Here is a 16,471-nt window from a genome sequence, read left to right as displayed (position 1 = left end):
GGGATCCGGTGAACGAAAAAGCAGTGTCCGCCTACAGCTGGGGACAAATTTTCTGTCCCCCTTAGGACTGGTACTTTTTAGGGATGCCACGCCCACAACCCCAGCAGGTGCTGGTCACCCAGAAACAGGCTCCGTGTTCCGCCCTGGTTCCTTGCAATGACTGAGTTGTCGCTGTCACACTGGTGGAGCAGGAGGGTCCCTGCAGTAACATGCTGTTCGGGTTGGTGGTTTTATTGAGCCACGTTTTAATCATCTCCTCTCTAGCTGCTGCATCCCCCAACTCACTGTTGTACACTAGTGAGTTCAAGCGTAACCCAGCTTCTCAGAACAGAACAGCCTCCAACCAGAGCTCAGAGCCAACAAAGGATCCTGGGAGCCCAGGTGGCCTCACCACTCTATGCCCAGCCAAGTTTTGAGTGAGGCAGTGGGAACCCCTGGGGGGCACAGCAGAACCTCCATTCCTGACACAGCTCTGAAGGAGCTGGGGCACCACAGGCCTGGAAAAGTGTGTGTGCCCCTACTATAGATAAGACACTTTCATGGTACTCAACTGCTGGAGATGCTTGGCTCACAGATACAGTCTGCTCACGGGGCTGATCCTGGGCCCCAGGAGCATGGGGGCAAGGCTCACCTAAGTGCAGAGCCTTGGACCAGCTGCTTAGGGAAAGTGTGGGACCTTAAACTGCTAACTGTGCCCTGTGTTTGCCAGCCACACACAAGTGTTTCACTCCTGTGTCTTGGGTAGCCAGGGAAGACAAGTCTTCTAGTGTCTCTGATGATGTCAATGACCACAAGGACCTGTGGGGTAGATAAGGGGTCTCCACCAGTCCTGTGTGGGGAAGTGAATGGTGACACAGATGGTGTAAAGTGAAGGTGCCTAGAGCGGAGCAGGCTACATGCTTTGAGGAGCACCAGTACCCAGTAGTGAGGACCACTGGGGAAGCAGGGTGCCACTGTCGACAGATGGGGTCTCCTGTGCAGCAGCATGTTGAAGGTGTCTGCTGTGTGTGGACACCTGTGACTGCAGTAGGGTGCAGAGTGCAGTGCAGGTGCAGTGGTGGCTGCAGGGTGCCATTTGTTCACATGTGTGGGGAGGTCGGTCCCATGGGTCTCCCTAGAGTCTGCATGCAGAATTGGAGGCTGGTCCAGGTTGGCTGTCCAAGCTTGACTCCGGGTTTGTCTGGTGTCCACCTCAGAAGAAGAGTGTGGCAGGGCCATCCTCGGAGTCTGCGGAGCCACCCCTGTGCCTTGAGTTCCCTTGGCCAGTCTGTGTTCATTGTCCACACTGCACATTCCAATTCTTCTTTGCTGTGAGTTCTGTTGAGCCTCTTGGGTACCATATCAGATGGGCCTGGAGAGCATGCCCTGCAGGTCTGGGAAGCACGGGCCAGGGCGCCATACCTCAGATGTGCTGTGCTTCATGAAGGCCTGGCCTTGTCCTGTGTGGCCACTTCCTATTAGGCAGTTGTGGAGGCTCCTAGAGGAACTGTCTCAGAGCGGAGCTGAGAATAACAGTCTGGCAACTGGGGTACAGGCATTGCTTCCCTCTGGCTACTTCCAGATGGTGATAGGGACAGGAAACAGAAGTGGGGATCCCAGGCGCTGGGGGGCAAATGTCCCTCTCTTTCATGGCCCCAGCAGCAGGAGATTCAGAAGGCATTTCTGTGCTTCCCCCAGGGCCTGCACGATGCACAAAGGTATCCACACTTAGAAGACGGCAGGCTTGCAGTCAGCTTTGGGGTTCTGGAGAGTGAGGTGGAGGAAAGCTGATGTCTCCTGGTTCTTTCCATGGTTCCCTACCCTCAACCCCAGCAAGAGGGGTAAGGCTTGGTTGCCATCCTCTGGTCATTGCTGCTGCCCTGTGACCCACACTGTTATGGGCATCCTGAGGCAACCAGGCAGGTCTCTAGTTACCCACCTGGGACTCCACCCTGCACTCCTAACACCCAGGCCACATCCTCAGTAGGCACCGAGAGTCCCTGTATTCTCACTTTGGGGCAGACTCAGTCATCCTAGCTGCAAACCATGCTGCACGGCCATGGACAGCAGCAGCCCTGCCATTCATTCGTTCCCTGGATTCCAGGGGTGGGCCTTTCTGATGTGTTGACCGTCCCAGGCAGTGACAGGGTGGACAGAAGCCTGGGGACACTGATAGTAACCTATATCCTGTCAGCTTGCCATGCATGAGTGACAGCTGTCTCAGCTGAATCTCAGCTTAGGCCCTTTCTCCAGGTCTCTGACAGGACCCCTGCTCAGGACTCAGGGCAGCCTCAGGAGGGGCATTCAGGGAGCCTTTCCTCCCAATCCCCAATCCCTCTCTGAGGCAGACTCGGAAGGCAGACTGCCCTGTTAGTAGGGGTTTGCAGGGATGGTGGAAGTGAGGGGCTGCTCCAGTTGAGGTGCCTGCGCCTCAGGCTCTGGAAGATTCTTAGCAAACTTCAGTGAGCAGGGGCTCCTGTGGAGTGTGGTGTCACTGAGGACTCTGTTGGAGCTCTGGTTGCCAAGGCACAGGAGTGCAGGGCGGTGCAGGAGCTGAGTTTGGGCTCCACATCCAGTGTCAGGTGTCATCACAGGGCTTGCTTATCCCTCACAGGCTGGGCTCGCCAGAAAGGTCCGTGGCTACCCCAGAATCCCAGGTGGCGACAACTGCTCACCAAACAGAGAACCTAAAGTGCATTGGTAGGTAGCCTTAAGGTCACTTCTGTCTCCAAGAGGTGATGGAGTCCTAGGCCCCACCTTGCTCTGGAATGGACTGAGTTGGTGGCCCCACCGCTTTCCTTCTTTATGGTTCAGGGCGATGACGTTGCAATGCCACTCACCTGGTGACACCCAGCCCTAAGCAGGCTCCAACCTGCAGGAGTCCAGTCAGATCCTCTGCACAGATGGACTTTTTTGTTCATCTGCAGAGTGACTTCACTGTGGCAGCCTTCTGCCATCTCCCATACTGATGTGCTAAGCCGCTAGGACCAGATGCAGAGCCCGGGGAAGCCTCTTGGGCCTCAGAGTGGGCCCTCCCTGTGGCTGAGCCTCAGGCCACCCTGCCACCTTTACTGGGTTCCCAGACACATTTGCTTCTGGACCCACACTCCCCAGATCTACAGAGCCCATATGGAGTTTGTGAAAACCACTTCCCTGCAAGGCCAGCCTGTGCTGGCAGCTCTGTCCTGACTGCTGGTGCTGGCCATGGAGCCAATGCTGGCTGCGGCAGTGTCTATGGACCCCGTGGGAGAACTCAGGTGCTTTTGCTAATTACTGACAGCAAAGCGATGGCTGAGCCACTTGGCACAGATCCCTTAATCTGCAGTTGATGGGGGTTTGGGGAGGCCAGGCCCAGGAATGTGTAACATGGGCACCATCTGTGGCTGCCACTGACCGGCCAAGTCCCACACAGCCGCTGTCCTGCACATTCCCATTAAGCAAGTCGAGTTTGCTGGGAATGGCTCAGCCATAAATATTCCCTCTCTCTCAGCCGAGGCAGATCCCAAGCCTCCCACCCCACCCCCAGCAAAGAGGGGCAGGAGCCTTGGGATGTTTCCTCATGTCCTAGGCCGCTCTTACCATCTTCAGCAGGACAGGGATACTGGGAAGTGCTCTCCTTACTCACCTCTGTTTCCCCAGCTGCTGTGGAATGGGGGCAGAAAGAGCCCTGTCCACAGTGTCCTCAGAAGCCAGGAGTGAGTCAGCCCCCTGCTACTGCTCTGCTCTGGCATAGCGTGTTGTGTCGAGAGGCCTGTGTCCACTAAGCTGGGAATGAAGGCTGGCTCAGAAGTGTTCAGCTTGGGTCGTGAGCACAGGCCCTGGCTGCACTCAGTAACTGTCTGGATTTGCCAGTCCTTGCTTTGGACTGTACAAGCCCCGCCTTGCATCTTCTAGGCCCTTCTGGATGACACCCAGACTGCCTCGTCCTGGGTGGTTGATCTGTAAGACCATGTTGCCCTCTGGAAATGGTCTGTGTCTACTTTTCTTCTCTTCACTTCTTGGTGGGCAAGACTGGGCATCCACTTATTGACGGGTAATCTCTCCGGGAGTTTCTCGGCCTGGCCTGCCTGTGGTCGGGTAGGGAAGGCACTGGGCTAGCAGTCCCATCCTCACCAAGTTGTCTGCAGTGTGGGAGCCAGGAGCCTTGCCTAAGATTCAGTGCCTGCTGTGTCCCCACAGTGCACATGTCGCAAGGACATGGTCAAGATCTCCATGGACGTGTTTGTACGCATCCTGCAGCCTGAACGCTATGAGCAGTGGAAGCAGGGCCGTGACCTCACGGTGCTGGACCATACTCGGCCCACAGCCCTTAGCAGCCCTGAGCTTAGCTCCTGGAGTGCCTCGCGTGCCTCACTGAAGGCCAAGCTCTTGCGCAGGTGAGTGGCTTCTTCTTCTTCTTCTTCTTCTTCTTCTTCTTCTTCTTCTTCTTCTTCTTCTTCTTCTTCTTCTTCTTCTTCTTCTTCTCCTTCTCCTTCTCCTTCTCCTTCTCCTCCTCCTCCTCCTCCTCCTCCTCCTCCTCCTTGCCCTCCTCCTCTTCCTCTTCCTCTCTCTCTCTCTCTCTCTCTCTCTCGTTTCTACTTCGTTTGGACATCCAAATGAACATTTCACTGCTGCTTCCCCTGGTGACGTAAACTTGGTACCCTTGCAGCTCTGAGAGCCGGAAGGTCCCCTCCCTGCAAGCATTCATGTGGCCAAAAGCCCATAGCAGATGCCATGCTCCTAAGGATGACTGGACCCTCCTGGCCTGCTTCTTATAATAATGTGGTCACCTGTGACTGGGAACCTGGGCAGGGCTGCTACAACCTTGAGCACTGTGTGGTCTTTAGCATTGGTAGTACAGGTAGCAGGGTTGGGAAGGAGCTTGACTGGTGTGGGAGGTCCTTCAGTTTATGTGTTGGTTTTATTGGTTAATGAATAAAGCTGCTTTTGGCTAATGGCTTAACAGAGTAAAGCCAGGCAGGAAATCAAAACAGAAATGTAGAAAGAGAGTAGGCAGTTAGAAGCCATGTAGCCACTACAGGAGACAAAGGCTTCCAGCATAGCCCGCCAAAACTTTGCCGGTAGGCCACAAGCCTCGTGGTAAAATGCAAAATAATAGAAATGGGTTAATTTAAAATGTAAGAGCTAGCTAAAAATACATGACTCCTTTGTCTAAGAGGGAGGCCTGTCCAGCTGGGCCCAGTCCTTCACTCCAGGGTATCCATCTTACTCTGGCAGCCCTTCAGGGATTTGAGCTTCTGACAGGCCAAGGATGGTCCTCAGAGCTGAGCTAGGGCCACAACTGTGGGACTGCATGGAACTCAGCTGTCTACCTGTGAAGAGCCAGGGAGTCCCAAGAACTGTGCATTTAGGCAGGCCAGTCTATGGAACCACCACTGTTGACAGGACTTTACATAGGAACACAGCTGCTACCTTGGCCTGTAGACACAGCTGTTAGGATCCCAATGTCTTCCAAATGCTACAGAATCCATGGCATCCTCTGGAACCAGCTGCAGCTGCACCCTGCATTGGCTGTGCTGTGAGCAACTTGCTACCTTCCACTCCTGGCAAGCTTGAGGTCACTACTATCTTCGTCATGGGCCTGTGTCTGGGCAGTGACCTGTGGCCTGCAGCCTTCCCTCATGTCCTCTCAGACACCTCTTCCTGTGCACTGCAGTCTTACCCCCACTTCCTGCTCTGTGTCCTCCTCTCTGGAGAGCAGTCTGTGCTCCACAACATTCTGCAGCACCCAGCAGTCCGGTGACAGCCTGTGATGTTGCCTGAGTGGGCCTGCAGGATTCTGGAGTGGTTTCATGATGATTGGTGTCCAGTGTCCGGGCTTATGGGTCAGCTGAGCAGACAACCAGTAAATAGGCACCACATTCCAGAACCACAGTGACACCAGGACCATCCAGAGATGGCCCATGGGATCTCCCACCCTCAAGTCTCCAGCCATACTCTCACAGGCTCTCTCCCACAAGCAGCATCCCATCTTTTCACTCTGGAAGCCGTGCTAATGTGGCAGTGGCTGAGTAGCAGATGAAGCCCGCTCCCAAGGACATAATTTCCTTTAAAGCTGTAACAATGCACAAGGTCAGAGCTGTTTGTTTCTTTTGAACCATTTGCCATGCTTTCACAGTTCACGGCACTTGGGGCTGGGATTGCAATGAACATGTGCCCAGTTTCTCCCAGGTGTGCCTTGGCTGCATGCTGGACTTCCTTAGGGAAACTGAGGCATGTCAGGGGTTCTGAGTTGGGTCAGAGCTCTCTTTCCCTGACACACCAGGATCTGGGGCTACTGTTGTTGGCAAGAACTAAGAGCGCCCCTGACTTCTGTCTTCTGGGCAGTGTCCTGGCCATAACTCTACCCATCAGAGGTTCCTCACTACAGGAGAGCCCCCCGTCTATATCCCTGCATGTCTACATTGGACTTTCTCAGCACAGGCCTAAGCTCAGGCTGTCCTGTGCCCACCCTGTCCCCATTCCCAGTCTCCTGTCTCCCGCAGCAACTTAACAGGTGAGCCAACTCCAGCCCTCTTGTGGGTGACCATCAGGAGACAATGCCACAGTCCTCAGCCAACCTGGCCTGCTGTGGACGTGTGGGGGTCAGGAGGTGTTGATGCTGATAGTGTGATGCCCTAGCCTACTGACCTCAACACCAGAATTGGCCCATGACCCAAGGCACTCACACCCAGGACTTCATGAATGTCTTCTGAACCCCAGAATGTACCACAGTTTCCCAGGGGATATTTTAAATACTCATAGGTCTGCCTTAGTGGCAGGAACAGAACATATTGGGGGAAACTAGAGCCTGCAGGTGGTCTCCTAGCTGCTTTGTGGGCACAGGTCACCATATATCTGCAGCTGTCATCTCTCTGTGTGTCCTGCCGCTCAGCGAAGGCTGTAGGCTTCCTCGTCACCCATCGCTCAAGTCCGAGACACCTACTTTCATCTCAGAAGAGTTTGTGTCATTCACATGCCAACACTTGACTTCTGAAATCTGGCAGATTGATTTCCAGCCATGTTCTGATCCCGCAGGATGGGGAGAGGGCAGGACTGCAGGAGCAGCTGCATGGCTCAGGCCTCGACAGGGCAGTAGGAGGCCTTCCCAGCAGGCCCAGGCTGCATAGGCCAGTGGGAGCCCTGGTATGGAGGAGTCCTAGGCTCTTCTTCCTGAGACCCCATAGCCAGGCCTACTCCCTGGGACACACCACTTGCCTCATGGCACAGGACTGGCATCTTCAGTACAGGACCCATCTAGTGGCTCTGATCCTAACGATGGTCTTCCATGAAGCTCCCCGACCTCCATCTCCACCTGCCATCACCCTCAGCGAGCCCCTTACCCACCTTCCTTAATGCCAGCTCATAACAAAGCCAGAGCCCAGAATGGTATAGATACAGACTTCAGAAAGATTCCAAAGCTACCACAGCATATGGGAGAAGAGCAGGGACAGGAAGAGCCAGCACACCAGCCCAGAATGCTGCAGGGAAATGCAGGAACAGCAGGCAGCAGCAGACAGAAGGTGCCGGAAGCCGTATCCAGCCTCCAGGGAGTTCTAAGAGAAGCAAAGACACGTGTAGCAGTGACCATGTGCAGCCTGGTCCTGTGGCGGGGTGATGACCACCCATAGTGTGGAACACACCCGTGGGTCCCTCACCGGGGTTCAGCAGGCAGCCCCCAGAACTTCCAGAGAGACCCTGGTGTCAGGCTAAAGGCTGCAGAGCAAGCCACTGTGGCCTAGGGCACCCTCCCAGGGTCCCCTAGCCTGACTGCCTGCTAGACAGCTTCAGACTTGCAGCTCCACAGTGAGCGTCCGTCAGCCCAGCACAAGCCCCCCCCCCGAGCTGCAGTACAATGGAAGGCTATCTGGAGCAGGGACATGCCACTTAGGAGTTTAGGGTGGGGCCAGAGCACCTGGAGATGCCAAGAAAAGGGGCCGTGCCCCAGCTCAGGGTCACAAGATGTAAGGGCACGCTGTGTGCTGCTGAAGGGTGGCCACATCTGTGTGTATCCATCCAGCCTGGTGGGAGAGGCGTCAGTGAGGAGATGGGACAGCTGGCACAGAGCTGGGTTCCAGCTTGTTTTCCTAATACAGCATGGCTATTCTTTGGTATCCAGTACCCTCCCTGCTCTGGATGGGTGCAGCACACACATCTGAGTCCTGTGGCTGTGGGAACTAAGTGGCTGCTGTGCTCAATTGTAAAGAGTGTAGTATAAAGAGGCCTGGGGTGTCCCAGTCAGCTGTGCAAGGGTGGCCTCCAGTGGGATCAGGACAGTGATTGAACCAGGACCACTCCTGAAGCTGTGGCCCAGTGAGTTGGTGGCAGGCTGTGAGTGCTATCTGAACTGAGAGCTACCAGGAGCAGCCCTAGACCCTGAGGACAACAGTTACAGTCTGAGCCACCTCACTTCCTTCCTGACTCGGTGTTTCCAAGTCACCCCATTGCTGGGGCTGCCCACCCAGAGCAGAAGGGTGTGTGTCCCTGGATCCAAGGCCTCGTGTCCCCAGCCTCTCTCCTCTCCCTGTCAGTGCTTCCTTGCCTCCCCCGCCCCGCTCCTGCCTGTCCCCAGCCTGTCCTGCAGCCACTGCCCTTGCACACCTTGTCTGTCCCTCCTTGGAATGCCACCTGCTTGCCTGCTGGTCATCTTTGTGGGGCTCACACATTCATTGAGGGGTCCTGCCCTGGTCAGGGGGTGTTTCAGCCACAGGAGTGAGGGAAAGGAGGGCAGGCCATGGTCAGAGTCACAGAAGCCACCACCCAGAGCTGGGCATTGCCAGTTCTGGGCCACTGAGAGGCTGTGGTGGGTGAGGGCTACTGGCCTGGGGACCCCAGGGCACAGATCTGCAGGAAACCATTGTCCCTTGTGAGTCTAAGCAGCTTCAGGTGCTGGTGGGGGGTCCTGCCTCTGCCCCTGCTCCACATCCTCACCCTATCTCTTCATTCAGCGAGGCCAGTTTGTGGTGCCAAGGGCCGTCCTTGCTGTCAACATGAAGGTGGTACGCTACTGTGCTCAGGCTGGGCATGGGTCCTAAGAGCCCTGTGTGCAGAGAGGGCCCCCGAGCCAGAGGAAAACCCTGAAATTTACATTCTAGACAAATTAGTGTGAAGGAGAGCAGACCCTGGAGAAAGGCTGAGGAGGAGAGGAGGCCGAGTCTAGAGAGGAGGCGGGAGCCGACCAGGAGGCCAGGGCCAGCGTAAGTGATCTCCCTCCAGCCCACAGCGTCCTGCCCATCCCGTGCCGCCATCGCCTGCTTCACCCCAGCCCTGCTCTTCCCTGACCCTCCTTCCTACCCACCCTGGACTACTGCAGTCTCCATTTCCCCTGCTGCCTGACCAGTGCCCTCCTCCAGGTCACACCGGAGACGGAGCCAGCCCAAGAAGTCCAAGCCTGAAGACTCCAAGTCTCCTGGTCTGGATGAGCCTGGGGGCTGTTCTCGGGAGGAGGCTGCTCCTGAGGATGAGGATGAGGAAGAGGAACTGTTGCCCTCACAGGGCCCAGAGGCTGAGGGCCTGGAAGGTCAGTGCTGGATGCCTGCAGCCCGGGTTTGGGTCTCTGCAGCCCTACTTTGGCATTTTGTTCCTGCTGGCCTGGACATGGCCCAGGGAGGCAGCACAGTGGTGCAGGCACCTGTGCACGTGGGAACCTTGAGCTGCAGTCTGGCACTGAGTCTCCCAGCTCTCCTGCCCTGCATATTCTGTGCCTCATTCCTACCACTGGCTTCCACCAGCGTAGGGAAGGGCTTTCCTCTGTGACCTTTTTGGGGTGTGAGGCAGGGACTGGAACGCATCAACACAGTGTCTCAGATTCCTACTGACTGCTCAGGAGAATCATTGACAGAGATTTCTGTCCCACCAGGTCCCACAGCCCTTCAAACCCAAAGAAACACACAGAGGTATACATTAATCATAAACTGGTTGGCCAATTAGCTCAAGCTTCTTAATGACATGTGTTAGCCACATGGCTTGGTATCATTTATCAGTGAGGCCTTCTCACCTTGCTTCCTCTGTATCTGGGTGACAACTGAAGACTGAGCCTTTCCTCTTCCCAGAATTCTCCTGTTGTGGTCATCCACCTATGCTTCTTGCCTGGCAACTGGCCAATCATCATGTTATTAAACCAGTACAACTGACAAACCTTTACAGGGTACAAGACCATTGTCCCACAGCAGAGAGTTACAGAGACCTGTCCACAGCACACCATGGCAGGGTCTTCCAACCCAGAAAGGCCCAGTGAGGGAAAGCAGGGTGGCCACAATGTGATGTGACCACAGACAGAGTGATCCATGGGGCTGTGGACAAGGCCACGCGTGTCCAGAGACTTAGGCTCTGTAGGCACTGTGGACGAGTGAGGCCACTGGTGGACAGCAGCTCACACCAGCCAATAAGAACCAGCCAGAAGTAGCTACACAGCAAATTAAGGCTGACAAGAAGAAACTGATGGCCACGTAACCAGGGGGGCTTCCAGCTGACGTCTGAGCACAGCTCAAGCAAGGTGGCGAGGTACCCGCTGGCATGCATAAGGCCCTGCACTCTCCTCCACACTGAGAGTAAGGACAACAGCCAGCTATTGTAGAAACAGGAAACTACAGGAGGCTACAGGTGTGAGGTCTCTGTGACATCCCTGCGCCCTTCTGGATTGTGTGTGATTGCCATGGTTGCATGTGGATCTGCAGGAGCTGAGGGCTGGAATGATGCCAGCAGCTACAATTACACAGAGAAGCTGCAGGACGTAGGTGGTGTGCTGAGTCTAGCCTGAGCTCCCTGCTTCCACCTACACACTGGCATGTGAGCCCCGGAGCCATGTGACCAATTACTGAAGTCTGTTCCCTGTGGATCTGGTGCCAGGTGCTCCCCCTTCCTGAGTACGGTGTGAGGAGGGTCTCCTTGACCCACCTAGCAATGTGGCATTCTCTAGTCTATGCTTCTCATCCTGCTTCCTCTGAGGATCCTGTGGTGACCTCAGAGTCCTTGGCTTAATCCTTTCTAAGGAGTTCCTTCTGCTGTGGGAGGTGCCCCCGCCAGGCACCAGGGCAGGGTGTGGCTGTCTTTGAAGGCTTTCACACTTCTGATTTAAGGACTCCTTGACCTTAAGTCCTCCTAAAGTAGTGGAAACAGCATCTGTCCTGTGGTAGGAGGTAGGCGACATTTTGTGGAACGCATGGATGGTAGTCAGCATGGCCTTGCTTTCAGGACGGGGTGCTGGGCACTGAGTGGGGCACCAAATCACAGCCTGTCTGTGTCCCACAGCCTGTCTGAGGGGGCATCGGCGGGTGATGGGTTGGGATCCCCAGCAGCTGGACCTGATTTCCATGACAGTGCTCCTCAGCAGGGCCACGCTAGAAGGTACTGCTCTCCAGGTGTGTCCAGCCTCAGGAGCTAGAGCAGAGCCCACACCTGTAGATGTGTGGCCTACTATACCCCTTGGCCTCCTGTGGCCTATGACTTTCAACCAACCAGGCTGACAAACCCAGGCATGTTGGGACACCAGGCCATAGCTCCCAGTCACCCCTGAAGGACCTCTCCACCAGACTGCTCACCCCAGCACTCTAGAGGGACCAGACTGTGGCAGTCCTCTCCTTGATCCCCAAGGCAATACCAGAGGTGTTCCCACTGATGCAGCCATTGAGTCTGTGATGAGGCAGTGGGCTTTGAGGTGCCCTTCTTGGCCTTCTGCTAAGGGCTCCGGGCTATCTCATGGCCATACAGAGCCTGGAGATGCCAAGGATCCACAGTTGTCGTTGGTCATAAGAAAACTAGGGCAGGACCCTGTGGTCCAGCACTAAGGGCTGTAAAGATACCAGGTTCACCATGATCACTCCACAGCAGCTGCCATGGTCATAGGAACAGACTCCTGAGGCCACACTTGACATCCTTCCTTGGATCCAAGAACACATCCTGTAGGGGTTCATCCTGGCATTGGTGACCACAGCGACTCCAGTATGGAAGTGGATGAAGTCTGTTGTCTGGGGGCTGGGCAACACCCCACCTGTTCCCACCCATGTCCCATTGCAGCTTGGGGAACTGAGTGTCTTAGGGGTTGGTGGTGCTATCTAATACACTCAAAACCGAGCAGAGTGCATGCTGTCATCCGGGTTAGTGAGCCTTGCCCTTGGAGGGTGTGAGGGTGTGATACACAAGGGGCCTACTCCAGATGCCTGACTCCAGTGTGCCTCCTTTCCCATCAGCAGCCTGCCTGGATAGTACAGGTGTCAGCTTCCAAGCCTGGGGTATAGCTGTTACCCACAAGCCACTCAGTCTAGGGCTCTTAAAACACAAGTGGCACCCAGGCCCCTCACAGCAGGGTAGAATCCCGTGATACCCTTAGGTGACATCTTGACCCTGAGAACTAGGCTCCAGGGCACACGTCAGGTGGGGTTCTCTGGAGAACATGGTACAAGTGACCAGCCCCTGATCACTCTGTCCCTGCTTAAGTGATGTGCTGTGCAGCCATTATAGCACCAAACTGAAGTACCACCAAGACAAGTCCCATCAGCCACTCTTCATGTCCCCTGTCAGGAACTGTCTCCAACACTCACCCCAGAGGCTGCCAGATGGGGGCCCCCAGGCCCATCTGCTGCTGGGTCCTTCTGTGTTGGCTTGTGATGTGTTGTCTGCGCTAACTGTACAAGTCCACTCCTCCCCATACCTGCGCTGGGCTGGCAGGAGCCCATGACATGGGACAGTTAAGCATATTCGCAGCCACTTTCTGAAAACCCAGGCTTCCCCTCCCAAGGCTCCCCCCTCCCTCTTCTTTCTGTCTTTTTTTTTTTTTTCAGACAAGGGTGCCCTGAGTGCTGGGGTGGCAGGTTGCAGTTCAACACCAGGTCAGGAATCTCTTTAAGTGCAGTGGCCAGTATTGGTCACTTTCGGAGGTTGAACTTACCCAAGCTTTGGGGATCCTGAGTCTGCAGCCAGCTGTGCTCTCCTCACCACAGAACATGGTCTCCTGTTTCTGTCTGATTCTTTTGGTTCTGAATGATATGTTCTCTCCCCCAGAGGATGGCAGAGGCAAACCCCGACCAACCAAGGCCCGGAGCAAGAAGAAGACCCCCAACCCCCTGTCACCCCTGTTGCCACCTGCCCCACCAGCCCTATTACCCACTGAGGAGGTCCTGAGACCACAGCCCCCACCCAAGTCTCCGGTGCCGGCCATGGGCCCCATGGCCACAGAGGGGGGCCCTCCACCAGCAACCCTCAATGTGGTGCCTCCTGGGGCACCAGGTGAGGAGGCAGAGGTGCGGCCGCGGCCCATCATCCCAATGCTATATGTGCTTCCGCGTACCAACACCGCTGATGGGGACAGGGAGCGCACTGCCCACCCGCAGTTGGCACCCATGGAGCTGGGACCGGAAGACGAAAACCAGGCCCAAGCTGGCGATGCACAGGTGGGTGATTAATGGCCACCAGGTGCTTTTGTGACTCTGCCCACACAGCTGTGTGTGGCATTTGAATGCTAGGGTGGCAGCTGGAGTCAGTGTGTGTCGTGGGTGACAGGAGTGGTTATGAGTGCATGTGTGCATGCTGTGGGTGACAGGGTCCAGCATTCCATAGTGCCATGTGTTTCAGGCACCATCCTCGTTCTCTAAGCTGAAGGTAGAAATCAAAAAAAGCCGGCGTCACCCCTTGGGTCGTCCACCTACACGGTCTCCACTGTCTGTGGTTAAACAGGAGGCTTCGAGTGATGAAGGTGAGCAAGACCCTGCCACCATGCCACTTTACTCCCACCTGCATGGGGCGCAGGCCAGCCCCTCTGCACAGGTGCCAGTGTCCACCCATCCAGTCCCTTGGGATCAGGTTCTCCTACAATGTGGCACCCTCGTCACCATGCTGTGAGAGATTTACCACAGAATTCCCTGCCCCTTCACATCTACAGAGACCTAGCTGCCCACACATACCTTTAACCACCCCAGTTCTTTGTGGCCTACAGGACCTCCACCTGACCCCACCTTTCAACCAGTCACTTGCCAGGACCTAGTGCCTCAAATATCATGTGATCAGGGAGGGCCTAGATCACAGCCATCTCCAACCAGGACCCATAGTTCCAATCCCCATTCCAATGGGTTGCAGCATTCAGGGTCTCAGTGGGAAGATTGAGGGGCCAGCGTCTGAGACAGGTTGCTGAGGCCTGGTGCTAGCACCTGTGAAGAGGGTGTGGCATGCTGGCTGTGATGGCAGAGGGTGCAGCATGCAGACAGAGGGTGTGGTGTGGAGGCCATGGTGGCAGAGGGTACGGTGTGCAGGTCGTGGTGTCATGGTTTTGGGCCATGATGTTAGGCTCTGGCAGCAGCTCCTCTGTCCCAGGGTTGCACCCTAACTTCTGCACAGGAGCTTCATCAGTGCTTGCAGAACTAGGTATCTAGAGTGTCCCCAGACACAATGCAAACGCTTAGAGTGTGGCTATGGATGGGGGGGGGGGGTGTGCTGGTGAGTGCAGGTGGTACCCAGGAGGCTGCTCTCCAGTGATAGTTAGGCCTTGGGTACATCTGTCTCTGCAGGCTAGCAGGGCAGTAGTAGTGTGTGCGGGCCCTGGTGGGTTTCAGTTCCTTCTTAAAACTGTTGGCAGAGTCTGAGAGCCACTGGCAGCTCTTCCACCCAAGGCCTTCCTGTGCTAGCAGGATGGTTCTGGAAGTACCCAGGACCTCAAGACCTCACTATAGGAGTGACAATAATCTGGGGAACAGTGGAAACCAGGCCCCTGGCTCTTACCTCCCTACTGAACTCTTCCCAGAAGGCTCTCTTGGGAGTTCTAGGCAGGCAAATCTCCCCCCAGCTCCATGCCCTGTGTCTCTTGGCAGGTGGCAGGGCCTGAATCTAGCGTAGTCCTAAGATTTCTGGTTCCCTCGAGCTGGTGTGGGGCTTCTCCAGGCTGAGTGGGCTGGATCCCTGGCAGGGTGTCCAAGCCCTGCATGAGGAGTTCCTCGGACCGGAAGGTGTAAGGTGCTGAGAATGGAGTGGTTCTGGCTGATAGCCCCCTTCCTCCGTCCTCCTGCCCGTCATGGTCGTGCTGCCACTTAGATGGGTTTTAGCAGGCTGGTGGCTGAGGCTCCCGGGCAGGTAGGCAGCACTGTGCCCAGCTTTACACACAAGAGGATGTGTCTGAGGGTGGCATGTTTGGTGTCCAGGACTTAGGTTAGACTCTGGGGAGACCATGGAGGGAAATCAGCCCCCGCTCCCTGCAGGAATGCAGACTGCCGAGTGCCAGCCAGGGCTGCTCAGACAGAGAACCAGTGGGGTGGTGCTCTGCTGGGGCCTCGTCTTCCAACCCAAGTCCCTCATCCATCACAGAAGCCTTCCCATTCTCAGGGGAGGACGATGTCAGTGACCCCGAGGCCTTGAAGTCCCTGCTTTCGCTGCAGTGGAAGAACAAGGCAGCCAGCTTCCAAGCTGAGAGGAAGTTCAATGCGGCAGCTGCCCTCAACGAGCCCTACTGCGCCATCTGTACCCTCTTCTACCCCTACAGCCAGGTGAGCTGCCTGCTTGGCCTCCCTATATTGACACTGCAGCTGCTGGCTTCCCCCACCCCACTCAGGAGAGAGCAGCTATGCACCCCTAGACTCTGGATGGTGAGGGAACTGTAGCTTGACCTTCTGTGGCCCTGCGCTGGGTATGGGACCTTGTCACCTCCTGATGTCCATGCCTCTGCAGTCAGTACAGACAGAGCGAGAGGTCCCAGCCGCTCCAGGGGACAGTGCTGTCCAGCCACCCTCCAAAAGTGGCCAGAGGACACGGCCACTGATCCCTGAGATGTGCTTCACTTCAAGTGGGGAGAACACGGAGCCGCTGCCTGCTAACTCCTACGTCGGTGAGGATGGTACCAGCCCACTCATTTCCTGTGCCCACTGCTGCCTGCAGGTCCACGCCAGTGAGTGTTCCACAGCCATCTCAGTGTGAGGGACTCTGGGGACATGGAATACTTTTTGGACACAGTGCATTTTGAGTTTGAGGAGCACTGTCCAGGGTTCTCGTTCAGGAGGCTACACTGTACAGTGTATGGGGGGGCAGCAGGTGTGGAGAGCTGTAGATGTGGGGGAAGGGCTGCAGGTGTGAGAGTGGCTGCACGTGTTCAGGTGACAGATTCTGTCTGGTCCCAGCACTCCACTGTCTTCCAGGTTGCTACGGTGTCCGGCCTGAGCTGGCCAAGGAGGGCTGGACATGCTCCCGGTGTGCGGCCCATGCCTGGACTGCGGTAACTTACCTGTGCTGGGTGGCGCCTAAAGCCTGGGAGGGCCTAGACCTCCATGGGCCAGTGGTCTTGATCGTAGCTATGCTGAGGCTGGGGCTTGACACTAGCTATTCCTAGGATGTTTCTCGGATGGAGGTGGCTGCACCTTACCATGTTAATCTGTTCCTCAGGAATGCTGTTTGTGCAACCTCCGGGGGGGAGCACTGCAGACGACCACAGAGCACAGGTGTGTGCTCCGCCCTGCCCTATGCGACTGTCACTCTCCTGCCTCCCTGCTCAGCTTCCCTGGAGGTTGGAGAGAGAGGAACAGGGTATCCAACATGAAGG

At 56.0% G+C, this 16,471-nt stretch overlaps 1 protein-coding gene across 3 annotated transcripts in view; it reads left to right on the top strand.

Annotated features, from left to right (window-relative positions):
• Kdm4b (lysine demethylase 4B) overlaps positions 1-16,471 on the top strand; it is a 73,701-nt gene that overhangs the window by 50,896 nt on the left and 6,334 nt on the right. Inside the window, exons 10-18 of one of the 3 annotated variants that reach the window (XM_087909277.1) lie at positions 4,159-4,355; positions 9,054-9,155; positions 9,312-9,478; positions 12,958-13,346; positions 13,528-13,648; positions 15,265-15,425; positions 15,607-15,823; positions 16,071-16,147; positions 16,315-16,370. In XM_087909277.1, coding sequence (XP_087765403.1) covers positions 4,159-4,355; positions 9,054-9,155; positions 9,312-9,478; positions 12,958-13,346; positions 13,528-13,648; positions 15,265-15,425; positions 15,607-15,823; positions 16,071-16,147; positions 16,315-16,370 — 1,487 coding nt within the window. Of the gene's footprint in view, positions 1-4,158; positions 4,356-9,053; positions 9,156-9,311; positions 9,479-12,957; positions 13,347-13,527; positions 13,649-15,246; positions 15,426-15,606; positions 15,824-16,070; positions 16,148-16,314; positions 16,371-16,471 lie in introns of all 3 variants that reach the window. The other 2 variants (XM_087909276.1, XM_087909278.1) reach the window with 2 other exon arrangements.

This window comes from Myodes glareolus, chromosome 8 (genome assembly GCF_982192425.1).
Source record: "Myodes glareolus chromosome 8, mMyoGla1.1, whole genome shotgun sequence".
Taxonomy (NCBI): domain Eukaryota; kingdom Metazoa; phylum Chordata; class Mammalia; order Rodentia; family Cricetidae; genus Myodes; species Myodes glareolus.
The sequence above is the reverse complement of the archived record's forward strand: the minus strand, read 5'-3'. Positions and strand labels throughout refer to the sequence as shown.